The sequence below is a fragment of the Dama dama genome, chromosome 7 (assembly GCF_033118175.1).
Source record: "Dama dama isolate Ldn47 chromosome 7, ASM3311817v1, whole genome shotgun sequence".
Lineage (NCBI taxonomy): Eukaryota > Metazoa > Chordata > Mammalia > Artiodactyla > Cervidae > Dama > Dama dama.
The window spans coordinates 26,537,529-26,560,048 of record NC_083687.1 but is presented as its reverse complement, the minus strand read 5'-3'; the positions used below and the strand labels follow the sequence as shown (position 1 = coordinate 26,560,048).

The following is a 22,520-nucleotide window of genomic DNA, read 5'->3' as shown; positions in this document are numbered from 1 at the left end:
TCACAAAGAGTAGGACACGACTGAGTGACTTCCACTAAGGACCTATTATATAGCACAGGGAGCTGTACTCAGTACTCTGTAAGGGCCTAGATGGGAAAAGAACCTAAAAAAGAGTGGATTATGTCTAAGTGATTCACTTTGCTGTACTCCTGAAACTAACAGAACATTATAAATCAACAATATGCCAATAAAAAAGAAGCAATAAACGAGTGGGTGGAGCAGTGGGGTTTCCCCCACAGGCTGAGAACCTGGGGACCACATACATGAAAGGATCAGGCTTCCAGCCTGTCGGGGTGGGTCTGAGCACTGCAGGACGTTTCTCCACCAACGCCGGTGACGGTCTATGATGTGCAGAGGGTGGAAGGAGGAACTCTCACCAAAACACCCACAGAACCATGGGGGTATGACACACATCTTAGTCTGTGATGGGTGGAGAACGACTGCTCTCCAAGGCAGTGAGCGTCCACTCTGGTGAGAAATTTCAGGAACCCATGGGGAGGGTGGGTGAGTTTAGATAGAAGCCACAGCCCCTTGTTTGGGGGGGGAGTGATAGAAATCATAATGGTTATGACAACAATCGCCACTTGCACTGATTAAGCACAACGTTTATGCTGTTTGCTCCCTCCTACAGCAAAATTAGTCAAATTTTGGGCTCATTTGTTCTTGACTGAAAAAAAACTGCTGAATGTAGATGTTTGCTGTTAAGTTGCCTTTAAGAAACTGTTTTAGCCAGAATAGTGATCTGAGTGAATCTGAGGACTAGGGTATTTTTAATAGGTCCTGAAGTCGAGGATGATCCAGCAGATGTTGACAATTTGATCTCTGGTTCCTCTAGTCCCAGTAGTCATGTATGGATGTGAGAGTTGGACTATAAAGAAAGCTGAGCACTGAAAAGTTGATGCTTTTGAACTGTGGTGTTGGAGAAGACTCTTGAGAGTCCCTTGGACTGCAAGGAGATCCAACCAGTCAACCCGAAAGGAAATCAGTCCTGAATATTCATTGGAAGGACTGATGCTGAAGCTGAAACTCCAATACTTTGGCCACCTGATGCAAAGAGAACTGACTCCTTGGAAAAGACCCTGATGCTGGCAAAGATTGAAGGAGGGAGGAGAAGGGGACGACAGAGGATGAGATGGTTGGATGGCATCACCAACTGGATGGACATGAGTTTGAGTAAGCTCCGGGAGTTGGTGATGGACAGGGAAGCCTGGCGTACTGCAGTCCATGGGGTCACAAAGAGTCAGATACAACTGAGCAACTGAACTGAAGTTGAGGAAAGCTTCACAGAAGCATAGGGAATTGACACGAGCAGGCCTAGTTGTTCTTTGAGCTGCCTGCAGTCCTTGGAGGTTACCCAGGTGGTTACAGCCTCTGAGACTCATGTGACCAGGTATGCAGGGGATTCTAGCACAAAGAATATTTAAGAATCTCACCATTGGTGGCAGCCTGGATGGGAAGGGAGTTCAGGGGAGAAGGGATACATGTATATGTATGGCTGAGTCCCTTCACTATTCACCTGAAACTATCACAATATTGTTAATTGGCTAGAACCGAATACAAAATAAAAAGTTTAAATTAAAAAAAAATTTTTTAAAGAAAAGAATCTCACCATTGGTATTACACCAACAATCACAGCCTAGGGACTTTTCTTGACCAAAGTGTCCAGAAATGAAATAAGAACTGCCTTTATTTCATTTATCATGAAAAAAAAAAGATCCTCATGACATCTCCCTTTCAATTCTATACTCTTTCCAGTTCATCCAATTGGCAACAAGAAAGTTAGACCAAAGGGCCTTCTACATTTACTTTATTTTTGTGCCTAAGAATATGGACTCTTGATCAAAGGCTTGAGTTTCTGTGAGATGCTATTACTTAACAGCCTCGGGAAACAGCCTGGGGAAATTTTTACTTAATCTGCCAGTTTTCTCATTTATAAAGTAGGGACCATAACAGTACCTACCTCCCAGAGATTGTATGAGGCTTAAAGGCAAGAATTTAAGCAAACAGCTGAGTGAAGGACTTGGTGCAGGGTGAGCACTAAATAATGTAAGCTGTTCAAGTTATTATTATTCCTTATTTGCAGACTCTGCCCTGGACATTTCATTGCCCCTCTACCTGGAGGATTACCCAGAGCAGGGGAGACATGGGTACAAACCAGGGTCAGTAGAACTTAAGGAAATGTCAAAGCCTGTCTGGGAATGGACCTCAGCATTCTAGGCACTAAAAAAATGGCAGGGAATTTGGGAAGAATCCTATGAGCATTGGGAGTGTGTCCACAGGAAAGCAATCTATTGAGCCAGGCCCACATGTGGGATAACTTAATGATAACCTGGTTTTGTGTTATCATTGGCAAGCCACAGAATCTGCTCCATGTTCATCCCACAAAGCTCATGTGCAATTAGCAATGAATCCACATAGGTAAATGGCTCCTCTATAATTTTGTCAGATAGTATTCTCCGCTGGTATTCTCCAACCTGAAGTCACAGTAGAAGACCGAGTCCTAACACGGCTTTCACAGTCTGTCCTCACCCGATGACTCCTCCAACCTCTCCATTCGTACAGGTTCTCAGGGTCCTTGAAATTCTTCCCTCTGCCCGAGAATAAAACACATCTATCTCCCTACCTCTTTCTGTAGTATCCCCTGATCCCAGTTAAAGCTGCACACTCACCCTATTCCTCTGCCTCCTCCTGCCTTGCTTTCTCCTTGGCACCATCACCTTCTAACACATTAGCTATTTTTTTTTTTAATGGCCACACAGCTTGCAGGATCTTAGTTCCCTGACCAGCAATTAAACCTGCGCCCTTGGCACTATAAGCGCAGAGTCCTAACCAGTAGGCCACCAGGGAATTCATGGCTTGTCTTCCCCAGTGGTTCAGACAGTAAAGAACCTGTCTGCAATGCAGGAGACCGGGGTTCCACCCCTGGGTGGGGAAGATTCCCTGGAGAAGGGAATGGCTACCCATTCCAGTATTCTTGCAGGCAGAATTCCATGGACAAAGGAGCCTGGCAGGTTACAGTCCACAGGGTCACAAAGAGTCAGACACGACTGAGTGACTAACACTCCCTTTCACTGAGTGTAAGTCTCCATCAGGGCTGGGATTTGTTTTGCCCATGGCTGCATCCTGGTGCCTAGAACAGGGCCTGGCATCTGCGGGCTCAGTGTTTGTGGAGTGACTGCCACTGAATCCAGGACGGTCCATCGGCTGGCTCTGCCTCCTGCCAAAGCCTTTCTAGCAAAGGACTCTCCGAGGGCTTGATTCACATTTCAGAGTTCTTTCAACGAGAGATAATACACCCTTGGCTTTGTGTCATGAGCCAGTATCCCAGCCACAGTGCCATCACAAATGTCAGAAGGGAGTGTCATATGACTGAGAACTGAGCCAGGCTGTTGATTTTTTTGTACTCTACAGAATCAAAGTATTAGGTTGCCCAGGAGTTCCTAATTTCCGGCTTTTCAGGACGCTCTATATTACACTGCTCATTAACTTATTGGCAACATTTTGACAAGACTTATCCTTACTCTGAAAGGATTCATTTTAATGACGGGTCAATGAAGTATCTTTTTTCTCTATTTTCTGGCATTTTCATTAAGAAAAGAGTTTTTTTTTTTTTATTATCTGCTTGCTTTTTTTTTTTTTTTTGGCTGTGCTGGGTCTTCCTTGTGGTGCAAAGGATTAGTTGCTCCGCTGCTTGTGGGATCCTAGTTCCCTGACCAGGGATCAAACCTGCGTCCCCTGCATTGGAAGGCAGATTCTTAACCACTGGACCACCAGGGAAATCCCTGGCATTTTCTTTAAAAAGCATGTATTACTTTAAAATGAGAAATAACCAATGACTTTGGGAGGGGGTGGGGATTCCTACTGAGTGTGCATACCTCTTTTATGAGGCAAAGACTTGCCTGAATTTCTTATCTGGCCTCTGATCAATTTCTATTGATTAAGGAGGCAAAGAACTCTGGTTGGTAACAGAGCCTCTAGTCAGAGAATGCTATTTTCTTCCTGTTATTGTGATAACAGAATCACTTTTTCCACAGCTATTTATATCTAATAGGCCACAGAATCCTTTGACTGTTGGGTGACACATTTCAAACCACAGTTACCTATTATGATATAATGCTCCCCAGGTGGTACTAGTGGTAAACAATCTGCCTGCCAATGCAGGAGACATAAGGGATGTGGGTTTTATCCCTGGGTTGGGAAGATCCTTTGGAGTAGGAAATGGCCCACTCCAGTATTCTTGCCTGGAAAATGCTATGGGCAGAGGAGCCTGGTGGGCTACAGTCCAAGGGGCCACAAAGGATCTGACACAACTGAGTGACTCAAGCACATACAGTATACAATAGTATAATTCATAATTTTTAGGTTTCAAGAAATGTAATCCATCAGTTCAAAAGTTTGGAATATTTAACACCATTGTCCATGAGATCAGAAATATTTATTCAATTAGATTGAAATCCTCAGAAAAATCAACTCCATAGCTTTTGAGGGGAGGGAGGTGTAATTTGATCTACTACCAAGTGGGGATTTGGGGAGGGGCAGGTATTTGGGGAGTTTGGGTAGGGAGGTTTCTTTTTTTAAGCTTTTATATTTTCCTACTTCTAGGTGGCTATGAAGTGTCCTGGTCTCCTTCTGACAGCTTGTCTAGATAAAACTTTTCTTTAAGACGGGCCTTGTCAAAGACACAAGGTAGCTGTTGAGAGTACAATAACCCATTTACAAAATGTTTAATGGTCATTTGTGTAAGTCGATTTATATAAACAGAAAATAGTTCTATGTTTTCTTTGCCAAGTCATCAAGCAAAACTCTAGGACCAACACAATTAGGCCAAGGCTTTGGGGACAATGGCCGTACCGCCTTTGAGTAAGACTTGAGCGCCATCTGGAGGACCCACTTGAAACTACAGCATGGCAACGGAAGAATCTAATGCTTCCAAGCAACCCGGTATAACTGGGGAACTGATGGACAATAGAGGCAGGAAAGAACTGCCTCCATTCCATGGTTTCAGCTCCTACTATTTCAAGCTTCCATCGGAGGATTGAGAGTAGTGTTACTGAGTGAGGTACTTTCAGCCGAGGTGGGAGACGAAACCATAACATTTGAAGAGCAGTAACATTAGCTTCTTAGTAAATACAGGTCAGGAAGTGTTTGCAAGAGGCAATCAGGCAAATAGTTCCCCAGTTTGTTGCATCTTGCTATCCCCTCTCCTTACCTTGAGTAGAGGGGTACACACAATATCCACTTTATTCCCAAGATATAACTGACTGATAGTTTTTTTTTTTAGAGGCATTAACATTTTAATAGATTGAAAGTCTTAGTAAAAAAAAAAGAAAAAAAGAGACAGAGAGAAATAATAGCAGAATTTCCAGTAGATGTCAATTGTTGGCTTTGGTAGAGTAAGAAGAACCATCTCCTTTATCAAATACTTAATTATTCCTTTTAAACAAACAAGGTTGCTTCCTTACTGATTCAGTCATTTTAATGAAATTGTTTTAAAAGGAGTGTGTAACCCTTAAGAGTCTGAATGGTGAAAAATGCTTGCATTTCCCGTTTCTGTATTTCTCCTTAGATACTGGAATTTCTAATAAGATAGTAGTCTCCTACCTCAATGCTTTTCAAATATCTCTGGTGAAAAAATTTTTTTTTTCTTTTTAAATTTCCAATCACTTGGTGGACCAATACTTGTGTAAATTAAAATCAAAATGTTATGAATTTTATGTTCATATCTAAAAATTTAGTATCCCTCTGTACTTGTCACAGACTGTTTCGTGTGCAGACTGGCATTGGTCTGTGGATGGCATAGAGAATCACCCCTCTAGTCTCTCTTTAAAAATACTTGCATATGGCCTAAAGATCTCTGCCCACCATGGCCACCATGGTTACATTCAAGAGCTTGACTTACACTTTTCTTTCAACTTTTACAAGAAGAGAGTTTCCAAATCCATAATTATGAACATTTCAGATGCTTTCTTTTCTCCATTTTAAACTGACCTCTACCTGCACTGTGTTGATGCAACTTTCTATTCCTTTGTTTATCAGTTCAATCCTGTTCAGGGTCACTAACTTTATTGGCGGTGAATTTGGCCTGGATGCCAGAAGCTCGTGTAAGACATGTGGGTAGCACAGAAGTTCAGATATTTGAGGATTCCCAGGAGGAATCCACCAGGAGGAAACAACATAGCTGACAAGACATATGCTTTCTTTTTTTTTTTTTTTTGGCCGCCCACAGCATGTGGGATCTTAGTTCCCCAGCCAGGAATTGAACCCACACCCTCTGCAGTGGAAGTGTAGAGTCCTAATCACTGGACCACCATGGGAGTCCTGCTATGCTTTCTTGATATAAAGATTACAGGAAAACTTCAGTTGAACTTTTCCCCCCCAAAAAACACAGGTTGAAAGAGTCTTTTGATGGACAAGCGATTCCAGTATTCTGAATTTCTTTCATCTACCGGTTGAAAGGCAATGAATTCTCTTATCCCAATAACTTCAAGCTGAAAATTCCACTTGTCCGTGTATTAAGTGAAGTGTTTGTAAATTTTCATTTATAAGGCACAAACCCTACACATCTCTCAAGAGAAAGGGGAAAAAAAAAAGATGTGAAGACAGTAACCTAGGAAGAGAGGAGGTTCATCAAACTGGAGTGAAAAGCCACCTCCCTTTTTAGTAAACAGAGACCTTATACTGATAGGAAATACAGTCTTGGGGGAGGGTTTCAGTGCAGCCCCCTTCCCTGGATCACTGCAGAAGGCAGTCCTCAGGGGGCTGCGAAGCCAGGACACATCAACTGTAAGTTCCCACCCCCACCCCCCATCCCACAGAAGCTGCTGGGCAGTGATGTCCCAGCAGAACATTCTGCCTACAGGGTGCCCAGTTCACCAGCCTCACCCAAAGGAGCCTTTGGGGACCAACCTTGCATGAGTATACACACGTGCCTGTCCTGGGGCTTGATTTAAGCTGCTCTAAGCTGAGGTACAATGCTTTCCCGAGGACCGTGAACTAGGAGAGTTACAAGGGTCCTTCATGGGGCAGCATCTATTTAAGAGGCTGGACCTTGAGTTCCGCTTGAAACAATCAGATCCCTAGAACCAATTCACTCTACCAGGGGCTTTTTGAACATGCTGGTCAAAATCTGGAGAAGATTCTCTGAAGAAAGCTCCAGATCTTCTGGCATGTAAAGCAGCCCTAGTAGATGTCAAGTAATCCTGCAGTGCACGGGGGTAAAACAGAAGGGTCCCATGACACCAAACAGTAGCCATGCTTGCTGGCTGGGCCTCCTGATGGCTCTTGGCACTGTATTTTCTAGTACCGTTTCCATTAGTATTGTATGAGAGTAAATATCCTGAATGCCTGCCTGGATCCAAGCATTTCCGGGAAGCATGGCTGCTTCATCATCCTCGCTATGCCCATGCAAGGAACAGCTGGGAGTGAACAGCACTCTGGAGAAAACAGCCAGGCAGACGTCATCCTGAGAAAAGCGGGCTAGAGAAGGGACCAGAAGTCAGACGAATCCAGTATCCAATCACCAAAGACCAGCATCGCAAAAGAATGCCCATTTCAATACAGTGTGGTCCAGCCACCTTGTAATTTTTTCAGTCCCATTAGATTTTCCCTTTAGTCCAGGGCTGGCCCCCGGAGGCCACAGTCAGAATGCGACTCAATGTTCAGGCATGAAGATGATTCTTAATTCAGTGTCCGATGAACCTTAGCCAAGGTCCCTTCCCTTCCTGTATCTCTTAAGGCTAGAGCCCAGAGGATGAAAGATAAACCTTTCATTCACGACAGTGATAACAAAACTCTTGGAACCTTCGGCTTCCCAACGCCATAGCCATAGCCACCCCAGGAAATATAGGACTCATTTAAAAGCCCGCTCTTAAAAACACAAAGTCACCTCCTACTGTAGGCTCAAGTTCTCCCTAAATCACGACAGGCCGCCTCCACACCGCGCCCCCCCAGGCAGTCTCAGGAATCTTTCTTGGTCAGTCTGGCCTTGATTTTTTGTCTCAAGAAGGCTGCAGTGCCCGCACTGCAGGCCACCACGAAGAAGAAGGAGAGGCAGGCCAGGTAGATGGACAGGGGGCTGTGGCGTGGCAGGTAGATGTCCTGTCGCCCCTTGTAGTCCAGGAGGATGGCCTCCAGCTGGGAGAGCGTGCAGACAGACAGAAAGGTGTGGAAGATCTGGTGCCCGTGGCCCACGATGTCACAGGAACCAGGGAAGTACTTCTCCGGGACCGGGCAGGAGAAGAAGTAGGCACTGACCAGGAAAAAGATGATCTGGAGGGTATGGTACCAGGCCGCTGGGTCCTGGCAGCCAGACAGGTGGCAGAGAACCACGCGATGGACCACGGGGCTGATGTCCAGGATGTAGGCCAGCCCGGAGGGCACCACCTGGCAGATCTTCCTCATGACCGGGTAGGGCCTGCGGTACCGGTACTTAGCGTAGCAGCAGCCGGCGCACGATAACCAGCCACAGAAGGCGGCGGCCGGCAGGAAGAGGAGCCAGAAGTGCTCGTACCAGGCCTGGTCGGAGGTGTAGAAGAAGTGGACCAGGGCGCTGCCGTACTGATAAACGCTCACGCCCACGTAGTCCACGAAGTAGAAGGTGTAGTGCGAGAGCTCCGACTTGGACTGCAGCAGGTGGGCCAGGAGGCTGAAGGTGAGGTATGTGATGGAGGACAGGACGTAGACGAGCAGGGGCAGCGCGTAGGCAGAGGTCCACGGCAGGCCCTCGGCCTCCACGAAGGCCCAGAACCGCAGGAGGACGGCCAGCGCCGCCAGCAGGTGGGTCCAGACGTTGACCACCTCGTTGTGTTTCTGAAAGAGGCTGAAGAAATAGTAGCGCCACTCGTGGCCGGTGGGGCGGTACCCGGCGCGGATGTAAGGCTCCCGGAAGAGCTGGGGCACGTCGGTCTCGGGGACCGTGCCGGGCATCTTGGGCAGCCCATCCTCCAGGATCTTGGGCAGGCGTCGCAGATGCTGCCCGCTCACGGACAGGGTGCTCAGACGCTCCAGGATGGCGGTCGTCATGGCTGCCCCGGGATGCTACCTACAGGAAACAGTGAAGATGGGCAAAGATACCGTGAGAGAGGGGCAGGTTTTCTCGTGTAGCTGGGCAGGCGGGGACTGTAGACAGCTTCTTTGAGCCTCATTCTTTTTTCATATGTAGAATAATAGAGTTGGACCAAGGTCCCTTACTGTCCTGACATTCTGATTTTGACATCTCTTCTACCCTCTACAGTGTGAGGCCAAGTCGCATCTTGTAAAAGGGAATGTTAGCAACCTTATTTTTATGACATCTACCAAGTAACTAAGGGTACCTTTAAAGCTTTGCTAGATGATATTTGCTAGATGGCTCAGTGGTACAGAATCTGCCTGCCAATGCAGGAGACTCAAGAGATGCAGGTTTGATCCCTGGGCTGGAAAGATCCCCTGGAGAAGGAAATAGCAACCCACTCCAGTATTCTTGCCTGGAAAATCCCATGGACAGAGGAGCCTGGTGGGCTACAGTCTCTGGGGTCACAAAGAGTTGAACACAACTGAGCACATACCCTTAAACAAGACAATATTAAAATGCAATCAGACAGGCTCTAAAAGTACAAAGTATTTTATTGAAATACAAAAATCAATGTTGATATGATGAATGAGAGTCTACATTTCTTGAGCACTAATCTTAAATTATCCACTAATTTCACTGAGAACTTGAAAATCTGAGATAAGCAATAGTAACTTGAAACTCAAGCTCATCCATAGGGTGGTAAAGACCAAGGAATATTCTGGGAAATTTTAACAGTTGAACAAAATTAACATGTGGCCTAAATTTAACATGAAATCTAATTGTAAAGATTGTGTGTGTGTGTTTAAATTATGCTCTGGAAAGCAAGTAGTTTTGGACTCACCTTTCCTGAGTACCCAAATCTGTATGTGATAAGTTTGAGCCTTCAAAAATATTTAACTTGCACTTGGAATTTTTAGGTGATACAAGAACCAGATGAGCATGGTGATTATTTCATAAAAGAGCTGCAAAATTTCAGATGAAGTTACTGAATAAAGCAATGGATTTTCAATCTATCTATAGATACCTTCATAGTCCTCAAACTCTTTTCTTCAGAAAAGTTCAAAACCTGATTGATTCAAATGGCTTCCCTTTCTTCAGAGTCCTTTAGCAAAGGACACAGCCAGTGTTTCTCAGGGCACTGCAGATTTTAGCCAAGCAAATGTAATTTTCCCACACACACTTCTTAATCAATAAAGTCAGAATTTCCAAGAGACAATGGGGAAGTGGGTTTGGGTTGGGGTGTGGGGGTAGAAGATGTCCAGGCAGAGAGCAAGGTCGAACCCAGGCTCCCAAGGAGGTGGCACTTGTGTGGCTGGAAGGACGACGCTGGCTCCAGAGATCTGAGCTCCAACCTGCAGTCCCCTCAACATGCCTGCAGCGCCAGCCTGGGCTTTGTCATCTGGGAAGCAGAGCTGATGTCACAGGACTTTATGATGTATTTATTGCCTGTAAAGCATTCACACCGGGCTTGGTCCCAAATCCTCAACTGGCAAAATGTTGCCATTATTATGACAAGGTTGGTGGTTGGTGCGAGAGGCAGGGGGCATTGATGAGCAGAGGGCCCAATGCCCGCTCTGTACCGGGTCCTGAGACATCTGTTCAGCCAGCACCCACCATGGATCCCCCGGCAGGATCCGGCTGTGAACTGTGACCATAGAGGAATTAAAGACACCAAGAGAAACTAACTAAGCATTACAGAGTCAGTCAGAAAGACAGAACGAGGGGAAGCAGGAAAAAACAAAAAGGTATCATTTGAATACCTTAATTCATTTAAAAACAAGAAAACAGAGAGAGGGAAAGCTAAGCCGTGCTTCCGCTATCGGCCAGCAGAGGGATCCAAGAGCCCGGAGGTTTAAGTTCGGCACAGCCTCGCCTCCAACTGACCTCCGCGGCGGTTGGTGACAGAGCCCAGCAGGGGAGGTGCGGGATGGGTGGAGTGCCCCGGCCCTGGGGTCGGTGGATCCACTGCAGGGCTCGGCCTGGGACAGGGGACGGCACTGAAGCTAAGATCTGCGTTGGCTGAGAAGCTCTGATGGGGAAGCAGGGCTCGCGGGGGCCCTGGGGCGCTAAAGGGCTCTATTCTTTACACACAGGTTTCTACCATGTCTGGTGAAGCACGGAGGGAGATCAGATGAAAGTTATCAGTCTGGTTTTACTGTTGAAAAAAAAAGAGATGAGTCACGGGGGGTATGAGCTGTGGGAGAAGGAATCCCGGAAGAAGCTCCTTGCTACGCCCCGCCCGCATTGCCCACTGAGTGCTGTGTGCTGAGTCAGTCGCTCAGTCGTGTCTGACTCTGCAACCCCATGGACTGTAGCCCGCCAGGCTCCTCTGTCCATGCGCATTCTCCGGGCAAGAATACTGGAGTGGGTTGCCATTTCCTCCTCCGGGGTATCTTCCCGACCCAGGAATCGAACCCACATCTGCTGCATCTCCTGTATTGCAGGTAGATTCTTCACCTGCTGAGCCATCAGGAAAACACCCTACTACCCCCTTAGACAGGCTTAACTTCACCAAGACAGAGTGGCCACCGCTTCCAGAAACAGGCATCAAAGGGCCAGCTGTAGGGACTTCCCTGGTGGCCCAGTGGTCTCCACTCCCAGGGCCTGGATTCAACCCCTGGTTGGGGAACAAGATCTCACATGCCACAACTAAGACCCAGTGCAGCCAAATAAACAGAAATTTTGTAAAAGGGGGGCCAGCTGTAAAGTCTGAGAGCACGCTTTGGAGGAAACCACATCTTGCCATCATGACGTCGGTGCAGACACACACACCCCCAGCTTTCCCTGAGGCCCCTCCTGACTCCCCACCTCCACCCCCAAGGTGCCCTGGCTCCCACCCACCCTGGTCTCACCTCCCCATCACACTTCTCTCCCAGGCCCTGACCCCTGGTGATGTACTCACTTCCCCACCAACAGCCAGCCCCTTTAAGGGCAGGGACATGGTGGTGTGCAAGTTCCCAGGCTAAAACGGTTTGCAGCGTATAAAATAATCATACACTTAATCATGATTTACTGAAGAAACAGTTCTTTAGGCCCAGACATACAGCACCAATTTCATTCTGTTCTGCCAGGTTGAAGGAAAAAAAAAAAAAATCATGGTTTGTACGTTGGGAAGTCTGGCTGTTAATATTTGCTCTACCCAATGAGCTATGTGGCCATGCCCAAGATGTTTAACTACTCAAGGTCAATCTCCTCATAAATAAGAGTGGGTGGGAGATGTTTTCCCTGTCTCTCTACATCTTAGAAAAAAGAGTCAATAAGGAAAAATGAGCAGTAGCTGAACAGTACTTTGAAAAGTCAAACCATGCACATTGAAGTGTCAGCAAGATCTGAGCTAAAGAACACATAGACAGGTTACAATTAGTAACATACATATTTTGTACTTTATGATTGATTTTAATGCAATCTTTGAAAACGGAATTGGAATTTAATAATTTTGGATACATTTCTGAATTCTTCATAATACTTTCCCCAACTGCTTTATATAGAGTTTAATAAAATTTAGATTGTAATGGGATTGGAATCAAAAGTTCTGTTTCTTGAGTACAATATCCGCACCATGAATTCAGTTCAAATTTATAAGAAAGTACTGTAAAATATTACATCATACTTTGGACTATTTAGGAGTCCAATCTTAAAGTTTATCTCAGGTACTCCTTTAAAACTATTAATAAAGCTAATGGTTTTACAGCTAGAGTATGCCATCTAAAAAAAATTAAAAGGTGCACATTTGGGAAATGGACATAGTTTGGCATTGATGATATTTTATCTGGAGGCCAAAGAGAGGACTCTAAGGCAATGATGTTCCCTGACTAATTACAAGGGCCCTAGGGGAACTGACTACAGACTTGGAATAGCCAATTCCCTGGAGAAGCCTGGATGAGGAATTAGCAATTTCAGCCCTACCATTCATATAGGATTTTAGGCACATCATTCAAATTCTCTATACTTGTGTCTTTGTCCATAAAAATGAAGGTACAGTCTCTACATGTTCTAATGCTATGAAAGTCTACCATTCATCTGGGCTATGTTTTGAATGTGCTGAAGGTCCAGCAGTGAGCTGAAGTCACCAACCAACAGACCCAGTGACATCACCTCGTGTCACTGTCAGGGGGAGGCTCACACAGATGGCAGGAAGGTGGCCTGCTGGTTGTTGGACAGAGAACAAAAGAGCAGCGATTTCCATCAAAGAGGGAAGAAGAAATGCTCCCAGAATCCATAGATACCCAGCCTCACACAATGCTACAAAACCATAAATGACCGAGGAAGAACAGTGGCCAAAATGCCAGCTTGATGTCCATTTATAAGGCAGGGAACCCTGCTGTGAGCAGGCTTTTGTCTGACCAGAGACTGAAGTGGACTTGCAACAGCCTCAGAAAACCCCAGGACCTCCACAGCCATCCATCAAGTAAGGGGCCGCTGGGCGCACACTGAACTTGGCAACCGCATCTGCCAAGGATCAGACCACTGTTTATAAAGTCATATTTTAAAAGGCGGCAGTACCAGCAGAATTCTATTATTAGCAGAAACAATTTTAACATGGGTTCAGATTTACCAGCTGTTAATGCATATCCACTCCATATTTAAGAAAACCTGAAAAAACAAATAGGGGCTTCCCTGGCAGCTCCTTGGTAAAGAATCTGCCTGCCAAGCAGGACATGCGGGTTTGATCCCTGGGTTAGGAAGATCCCCTGGAGGAGGGAATGGCAACCCACTCCAGTATTCTTGCCTGGGAAATCCCATGAACTGAGGAGCCTGGTGGGCCACAGTCCATGGGGTCGCAGAGTCAGACACGACTTAAAACCAAACCACCACCACCACCACCACCAGCAAACAAATAGCATTTCAGCATCCAAAACTGGGAGCTCTGATTTAATGATGATAAACCTATACAATGGAATACTACACACCCATTAAGATAATTATGTAGATATATTGCACTTACTGCTATAGAGAGATGCATGTGACATAAATGTGTGCTCCATTGTTTCTCACTGTTCTGGCACTTAGAACAGCACCTAGTAGATGCTCAACAAAGACATGAATAAATACATGAATGAAAGACATTATTACAAAGAAGCAAATTAGAAGTATGCATCCCATTTTTGTAAAGATATACCTATGGCACAGAGAAAGAATGATATATAATCAGAACATCAGTACAGATATTGCTAAGTAATGGATGAGTCAATACTATTGTATTTTTGACAGTGAGTATTTACTACTTTTATAACTGGAAAAATGGAGTTATTGTTATTTTACAAATAGGAATATTTGACACAAATCTACAAAAACTGGTAAAATGATTAATCAGTATATTTAATTAATATATCCTTCTCCCCACCTGCCAAAACAGTCCAGCAATATAAAGGAATATATACTTACTTGTATTATCCTGTATTTCAAGCTCAGCTAGTTAGTATATCATGATAATGACCTTCTTGTCAGAAGTGTCGACTGGAGAAAAAATACACAACCTAAAAGTTGTGAATTATGTTTTATTAGCAGAACTTACTGAGGAGTCAGTCTCTCAGACACTCTGAGCATCTGCTCCAAAGATAAAAGGAAGGGGCCTGGATATATTAGGAGATTTCTTTGGGGAAAAAAATGTAGTGGAACATCAAAAGATCAACTGCTTATTTAAAAAACAAAAATAAATAAATAAAAATAAAAACCAGTCATCTCAAGTTAATGATGTTAATGCTTTGCGTATTAGCTCCTTGGTAAAGGAGCTTGGGAAATTGCAAGAGTCTGAGTTTATTGAAATTATTCCTTAGATATATATCTTAAACTATCTAGGATCAGTATTCAGTTTTTCTCCACCCTGAATTCACCCCCAGGACTCACCTTAGGGGTAGCTGCAGTGGATGAGGGTTTGATGGTGGAAAACATTCTCTGTTTGTGGAATGACAGGCAACATTTTTGCTGCAGGAGTAGCTATACTTGCCACAAATGTAAGCTAAGGGTCATGGGGGTGGGGGAGTAAAGGGGTTAAAGGAGAAAAATTGTGTAACATCTGCTGGTAAGGCTGTAAGCATGTTCTCTGAGCTTAGGAAAGCCAGTACAGTATAGATAATATCGTATATATAATATTGTCAAAAGACTTTTCTTGCAGCACATAAATCCAAAGCGCCTTAATAATTGAGTCCATCTCTGACCTTGTAGGCCCTGGCACGGCTGAATCCTGCCTATAAAAAAGGTGAGGTACACCTGTTTGCCAGGAACACATGTCACTTGGGCTCTATGATCCCCACGTCTGAATCTCTCCCTCGGTGGCTCTCCTTAATATGGATAGGAGAAAGAAAGTGTCAGTCGCTCAGTTGTGTCTGACTCTCTGCAACCCCATGAACTGGAGTCTGCCAGGCTCTTCTGTCCATGGGATTTCCCAGGCAGCATCACTGGAGTGGGTTGCCATTCCCTTCTCCAGGGGATCTTCCTGACCCAGGGATCAAACCTGCGTCTCCTGCATTGGCATGTGGATTCTTTACAGCTGAGCCACCAAGAGAGCCCTCTTCTCTCTTGAGCAGGTACTGTTTTCAAAACACCTCATTACAGACCCAGAATGCACCTTCCACATGCAATAAGTAGCATCTGTGTTTCATTCTAGTGGTAGAATGCGGAGGAGCTGGGAACAGTTTAGAATGCATTGGGCAGTCTAAGGTAAATAGCCAGCTTGGCTGGGTGTGACGATCCTTTTCCTTCAGAGACTGCTTGTTTGGGTAAAGGTGAGCTCTACTGTCTGAACCACCTGTTAATTAAAGCCTAGGGACAGGGAGCCTCTTAGGACTTTCCACAAGAGTGGAACCACTGGCTTCATTCGGCACGGTCTGGCTGCAGCTATGCAATCTCTCGCCTGCAGGAAGCTTCATTACCCAGGTTCCGCAAACCTGCTGGGAAATGGGCCAGCCCAGGTGAACCCCAAAGAGAGCCACAGATTGCCACTGGCAGGAAATCAATCCTGGAAATGTACTTTCCACAGCAGAATAAGCTGATAACAAAGGAAGGCTGGGTTGGCGCAATGAGTTAGGTGTTTCCTAGCCATTCAGAGTTAACCCTTTTGCAACTAACGCCATACACTCTACCGGTGGTTCCAAGATGGGTTTTTCAGTTTTCTAGCACATCATTTCATTCACAGTTTTCTCTATAGACATCCTCAAGCGTGCCTTCCTGATCAGTTGCTCAGTCATGTCCAACTCTTTGTGACCCCATGGACTGTGGCCTGCCAGGCTCCATTGTCCATGGGATTAACGCAGCAAGAATACTGGAGTGGCTTGCCATTTCCTCCTCCAGGGGATCTTCCCAACCCAGGGATCAAACCCCCGTCTCTTGTATCTCCTGCATTGGCAGGTGGATTCTTTACCACTGAGCCACCTGGGAAGCCCAGACATCCTCAAGGGCTTAGTAAAATTCTACACTGGCCATGGAGTTTTCTCCAGGCAATCTTGATTTCTTTCCTTCCAGAACCCTTGCCTACCCACCTATCTTACATGTTTTGGTTAACAGGATGTCTGGATTTACATGCTACTTGCCTGCTATTTGTGCAGACGGTCAGTTACTGGGTTGCAAGTTCTTTGAGACAGAAACACGGGCTTACCCATCCTTTATTCCTCTCCTCAGCAATTATCAGAGGAAAGGAGGCCCAGAATGCGTCAATGGATGTTTGTTCAAACCCAAAGTGAAAGAAGACTCTCCTTTGGCCCTCTTTGCTTCTAAAGGTAAAACCAGTGAGATTTTGGATAAGGAACACATAAGGGATTTTTTCAACAGGAAACATTTGATGTAGATGTTGTTTATCTGGGTGTAGTTCATCCACTTGGGAGGTGTCCATCACAATATTTAAATTGTTCACAGGGTTTCCAATCACCAGATGACTTTTGGTCCATTTCCTCCTATCATTGGTACTTTTGTGCCCAAGAATGCCTAAGCAAAGATGCAGGGAAGAGAGGCCAGGTAGAAGAAAAATAGTCAAAGAACGCTGGAGCAGGAGTTAGGAGACCTAGTTTTTTATTCTTATTGCATAGAAAAGCAGAACAGACTGTCCCGGTTCCCTGAACAAGCCACACACTTAGATTGCCAAGCCTCCATCTATGCCTGGCAAACCCTGCTTCTCTCTCGAGTCCAGGCTCAGATAGAATGTTCTCTGGGAAGTTCAGCAACAGCTTCAAGCAGAATTAATTGCACCCTGTTATATCCCCTTAGTCTTATGTTGTAACTGGTTGTACTTGCGTCTTCTTTACATTAAACTGTGAAATTCAATGAGTTGCACAAGGAAGTCATTTAAAACATTTTTTTAGTTTGTGTTACTTCATCACGAGAATAACTGAGGTATAGAGAATTTATGCCTCAGCCCTTCCCTGCTGAGACATAGAGAATTGAAGTGACTTAATCGAAGCTCTGAACTGAATCTGCCCTGAGGTATGGGCACTGCTTTCTGTGTTCCACCCATCAAACATGAGTGGAATAGGAAGAGCTGGATAAGTCATGGGAGCCTGTCTGCCTGTGAGCTGATGGCAACCTAGGAAAAAATCTGGATTCTGGCCAGGACATCTGCCCGTGCGGTCCAGAGTCCCTTCCCAGGCATCCCAGGAGGCTCTCCTAAGGGAACCCCTTTCCTCTATGGGCTTTTCCACAGTTGAAGTAGAAACTCGTGATCAGTAGCTGATCTGGTTAAAAACTCTTAGTCATTCCGCAGATGAGTTTCATTGGAAAAGGTGATCGGTTCAGATCAACAGCTGTGAACAGGGCCGCACCCTGGTCTTCATCGCCATCATTTTACAACCACCTGCCCACCTTGTCGGCAGTTTCTACAAGGTGGCGGAGGTTTCTCACTCAGGGTTACTTGAACTCCAGGGTCTCTGATGTGACGTGCCTTCCTCCTGATCACAACCTTCCTTACTTCCGGCTAGACTATTTCCTCTCACCAGCTCACGGGCTCTGGGCTCCTCGGAACCTCCGACCCATCTTCTCTCTCTCTCTTTTTTTTTTCCGTCTTCTCTTAGTTTGTCCACCTCACTTGGCCCCACTGCCATCCCAACATCCCATTTTTAACTGAAAAACTCTCAGTAAAAGGAAGACTATTCTATCCTTTTAGTGAGATTCTCAAGTTGAGCATAGTATTGGTCTTCTTCCTTTTCTTCTTTGTCAAGTTCAGCAGGAAGCCATCTCTCTTTTTCAAGTTCTTCTAATTAACCAGGACTTTCTCTGCTTCCACTTACAAACCCTCTTCTTGGAAGTGTACTCGTAGGCACAGGACTGCACTCTCCTGAACAACTAGACAAAAACAGTTCTTGGCTCCCGTAAGACAAGAGCGACATTTTTGATCTTAGTTTCACTCCAGGGAAATTAACAGCTAATCTAAGTTAAGTTCTTTGAGACACTCTAATCAATCAGTCTGTCCAGAAGATGCCATAGCTTCATGTTCAGTACTTCCTTGTAGTTGTTTAAATGCTTTCTTCGTATTAAGCCACTTGGCTTCTCCTCTGGAGCATTCCATGCCCTCCATCCAGCCGCACCCTGATGACTTCTAGTTTCTCTTTTTCCCTCAGCAGGTTCTGGGTACTACTAAAGAAGGTCATCGAACATTACAAGACCATGTTGAATTCATGCCTTTTCACTCCACGAGCCATCACTGTCTCTTGAGGTCCCATCAGCACTTTAAAATTTATGTGTTTAAAACCAGACCTCTGCTGTGTCTAGTTCTGTGACTGGTGTGACCAATCTCCTGGTCACCAAGCCTTGAAATCAAAGAGAAATTTCTTCTTTTCCTCCTCCGCTCACATTCCAGTCATCAAATCCTCTCTTTTTTTAACCGCAGTCTATTCCTTCTCTCACTCCCCTGCAGGCTGGTACACTGTCCCAGTTAGATTCCTGTGATAACCTCCTAACTGATCTTCTTATGTCCTCCAACCTCCGGCCACAGTTTCATCTTATTTAATTTGGCTAAAGTTCTATGCCCACAAAGCCACCAGCTTTATTCTCTGCCAAATAAAGCTCACACCCATAAGGCAGCCAGTCAAAATCTTCCCTGCCTTGATCTGCACCCTCAACATTATCCACTGCTGATTTCATGCAGAATGAAACAGAGTGAAGAGAACAGAACCTGTCAGAGTGCACCCCACACATTAAGGATAAATACTGCCATGAAGCTCCTGGTTCCTAATATAATCTCTCATGAAGGGTCAGGCTAATGTTTGAAAACCACTGATATCTGTACCATTAGCCATTCCCAAACATGCCCTGTGATTTCCTCTTTCATTTTGAAATTACAAAATGCTTTGCGTACAAGAGAAAAGTATCAAGGGTGATACGACAAACAACTGCTTGTCAAATCTTGTGTCATATTAAGATTCAAAAATATATACGTATGATCCAGAGAAAACTCTACTTTGACAGAATACTTTCACCCCAATGTTCATAGCAGCAAAAACTATTTACAATAGCTGGAAGCAACCTAAGTGTCCATCAACAGACAAATGGATAAAGAAGATGTGGTACACATATATAATGGAATACTACTCAGCCATAAAAAATGAAATAATGCCATTTGCATCAATAGAGATAGACCTAGAGATATACTAAGTAAGTCAGAAAGGGAAAGACAAATACCCTACAATATTACTTATAGGTGGAATCTAAAATGAGCTTATTTATGACACAGACGCCCAGACATAGAAACAAATTTATGGTCACCAAAGGGGAAAGGGGGTAGGTGAAGGATAAATTAGGAGTTTGGGATTAGCAGATACAAAGTACTATATATGAAATAAAAACAAAGTCTTACTGTATAGCATGGGGAACTACATTCAACATCCTGTAATAAACCATGATGGAAAAGAATATAAAAAGGGATATGTGTGTGTGGCTATACACACATAAATTACTTGGCTATACAGCAGAAACTAACACAACATTGTAAATCAATTATACTTCAATTAAATATATATATATGTATGTATATAAATATATGTCACTATGTGCATGTGTGTGCATGTGTGTGCAGGTATACATATATATAGATGACTGTGTATACACCTCTGACAGGGAAGCCTGGTGTGCTGCAGTCCATGGGGTCGCAAAGAGTTGGATACAACTGACTGAACAACAACAAATATATCATCTATGTCTATAAAACAGGTAACTGAGATCTAGCCTCCTGTAATCACTCATTCCTTTCCTCCTTTCCTCCCTCCCCAGCAGCAGCCACTATACACTAAATGTGGTGTTTTTCATTCCCACTAGTGTTTTCATATGAAAATATTTTGAGATTATACAAGTATATAACTACCTGTAATGATTAATTTTAAAAACATGAAATTAAAAATCCAGAAATTATATATATATATTTATATATATATTTATATATAAATATATATATATATAGGGATGTTTTAAATCTTTATATAAACTTTGCGCCTAATGTTCTGCAGCCTTCTTTCTTAATTTAATGTTTTGTGTTTTTCCCACCTTAATTGCTATGTGATTCTCCAATTCATTTTCTCTGCTGAGAATTTTCCAATGTATTTGTCCCTCCTCCTATGGGCAGACGTACAGGTTATTTCCTTTATTTGCTGTGACAAATAAGGCTGCAGTGTGGTCTTCTAGGCTGCGTGCCTAGAAGGGGATTTCTCTTCAGTCCATCCGAAAGGAGATCAACCCTGAATATTCACTGGAAGGACTGATGCTGAAGCTCCAATACTTTGGCCACCTTATGCAAGGAACTGACTCATTGGAAAAGACCCTGATGCTGGGAAAGATTGAAGGCAGGAGGAGAAGGGGTTGACAGAGGATGAGAAGGTTGGATGGCATCACTGACTCGACCAACATGAGTTTGAACAAATTGCAGGAGATAGTGAAGGACAGGGAAGCCTGGCATGCTGCAGTCCATGGGGTTGCAAAGATTGGACACAACTGAGCGACCGAACAACAACTTCAGGTCTTGGGCCAGACTGTTCCCTTTGCCTGGAAGGGCCTCCTCCCTATCTCTACCTCTGAAAACCTCACTCATCCCTGAAGTCACTTCTCGGAGGCTGATTCCTCCCACGCCCTTCCGATCCACCGAGTCAAAGCAAAACCCCTTCTCCTGCCACCCGCAGTTTGTGTCACAAAATGATGCCATCACATACTTGTCCTGGGGTGGTTTGGGTACTTCTCCTATATCCCCAGCAGGCCTTATGAACAAGCACTGTCTCACATGACCTTAAATCCATTTCCCTCACTTAGAGCCTGGCACAGAGATCTGCCTGGAGTGAACCCTCCGTGAATGAACACGGAGTCCACCGAGCTTGTTTTCCTTCTTTTCGTACTAAGTACTGCTCTCAGCACTTCCCAGGTGGCTAAGTGGTAAAGAATCCGCCTGCCAATGCAGGATATGCAGGTTTGATCTGGGTCGGGAGGATCCCCTAGAGAAGGAAATGGCAACTCACTCCAGTATTCTTGCCTGGGAAATCCTAGGGACAGAGGAGCCTGGCGGGCCACAGTCCATGGGGTAGCAAAGGAGTTGGACATGACTTAGTGGCTAAACAACAACTGCTCTCAGGGTGGGATGACATATATCTAAGGACAACAGGATACAATAAAGTCTGCTGTGTTCCCGTGCCTTTCCCCACAAGGGCAAAGAGAAGCCTGTCTCTTTCTACATGCTGCGTTGGGAGAAGCTGGGCACTCTCAGCTTGGTAACCACCTGGGGGCAGATGCCTGTAGGCAGCTCTGCATGCGTGCTCGAGTGCACTCAGTCACTCAGTCATGTCTGACTCTTTATGACCCCATGGAATGCAGCCCACCAGGCTCCTCTGTCTGTGGAATTCTCCAGGCAAGAATACTGGAGTGGGTTACCATTCCTTCTCCGGGGGATCTTCTTGACCCAAGGATCGAACCTGCGCTGCAGGCAGATTCTTTACCACTGAACCATCAGGGAAGCCCTCTGTAGACAGCTGCTTCTGCAGAAAGATCAAGGGGAGAAATCTTCCTCCTCTCCAAAGTACCCAAGATATTACATTTATGCCAAATATTTTTGTAAGAATTTTGTTCAGGGAGTTCCCTGGTGGCAGTAGTTAGGATTCCAGGCTTTCATTGCCATGACCCGAGTTCAATACCTGGTTGGAGAACTGAGATCCTGTAAGCCACACAGTGTGGCCAAAAAAAAAATTATTTTGTTCAGAACTTAAAGCGAACTGAGGGCAGATAAGATTGTTACCAAAACACAGGGTGGGGCTTAGCAGGGGTCAGTTTCTGAGCTTGGTGCTGCGCCTTTTTAGTCAACTAATGGCTCACTGCCATTAGTGGAGGCAGCAGTTAATACAGGATGTCTGCTCCCCTTTCCTTCACCTGGCCCCTGTGACCTTAGCAACGGTCCTGCAACGTTAGGCTGGGGAGAGGGTCACAAACAGCAGGTGTGTTTTCAGTGGCCGCTGGCGTGGCTTCAGAATCCTCGGCCAGGGCCAGGATTGTGGGGGCAAATGTGCCAGTCCCCCTG

General features: G+C 45.0%; 1 protein-coding gene across 4 annotated transcripts in view; it reads right to left on the bottom strand.

The window, feature by feature from the left end:
• Positions 1-6,194: 6,194 nt before the first annotated feature.
• PAQR8 (progestin and adipoQ receptor family member 8) overlaps positions 6,195-22,520 on the bottom strand; it is a 37,271-nt gene continuing 20,945 nt past the window's right edge. For 3 of the 4 annotated variants that reach the window (XM_061146906.1, XM_061146903.1, XM_061146905.1), the window contains exon 2: positions 6,195-9,040. In XM_061146906.1, the coding sequence (XP_061002889.1) occupies positions 7,957-9,021 (1,065 nt within the window). In that variant the 5' untranslated portion in view covers positions 9,022-9,040 and the 3' untranslated portion in view covers positions 6,195-7,956. Of the gene's footprint in view, positions 9,041-13,994; positions 14,078-14,434; positions 14,450-22,520 lie in introns of those variants that run through there. The other variant, XM_061146904.1, reaches the window with a different exon arrangement.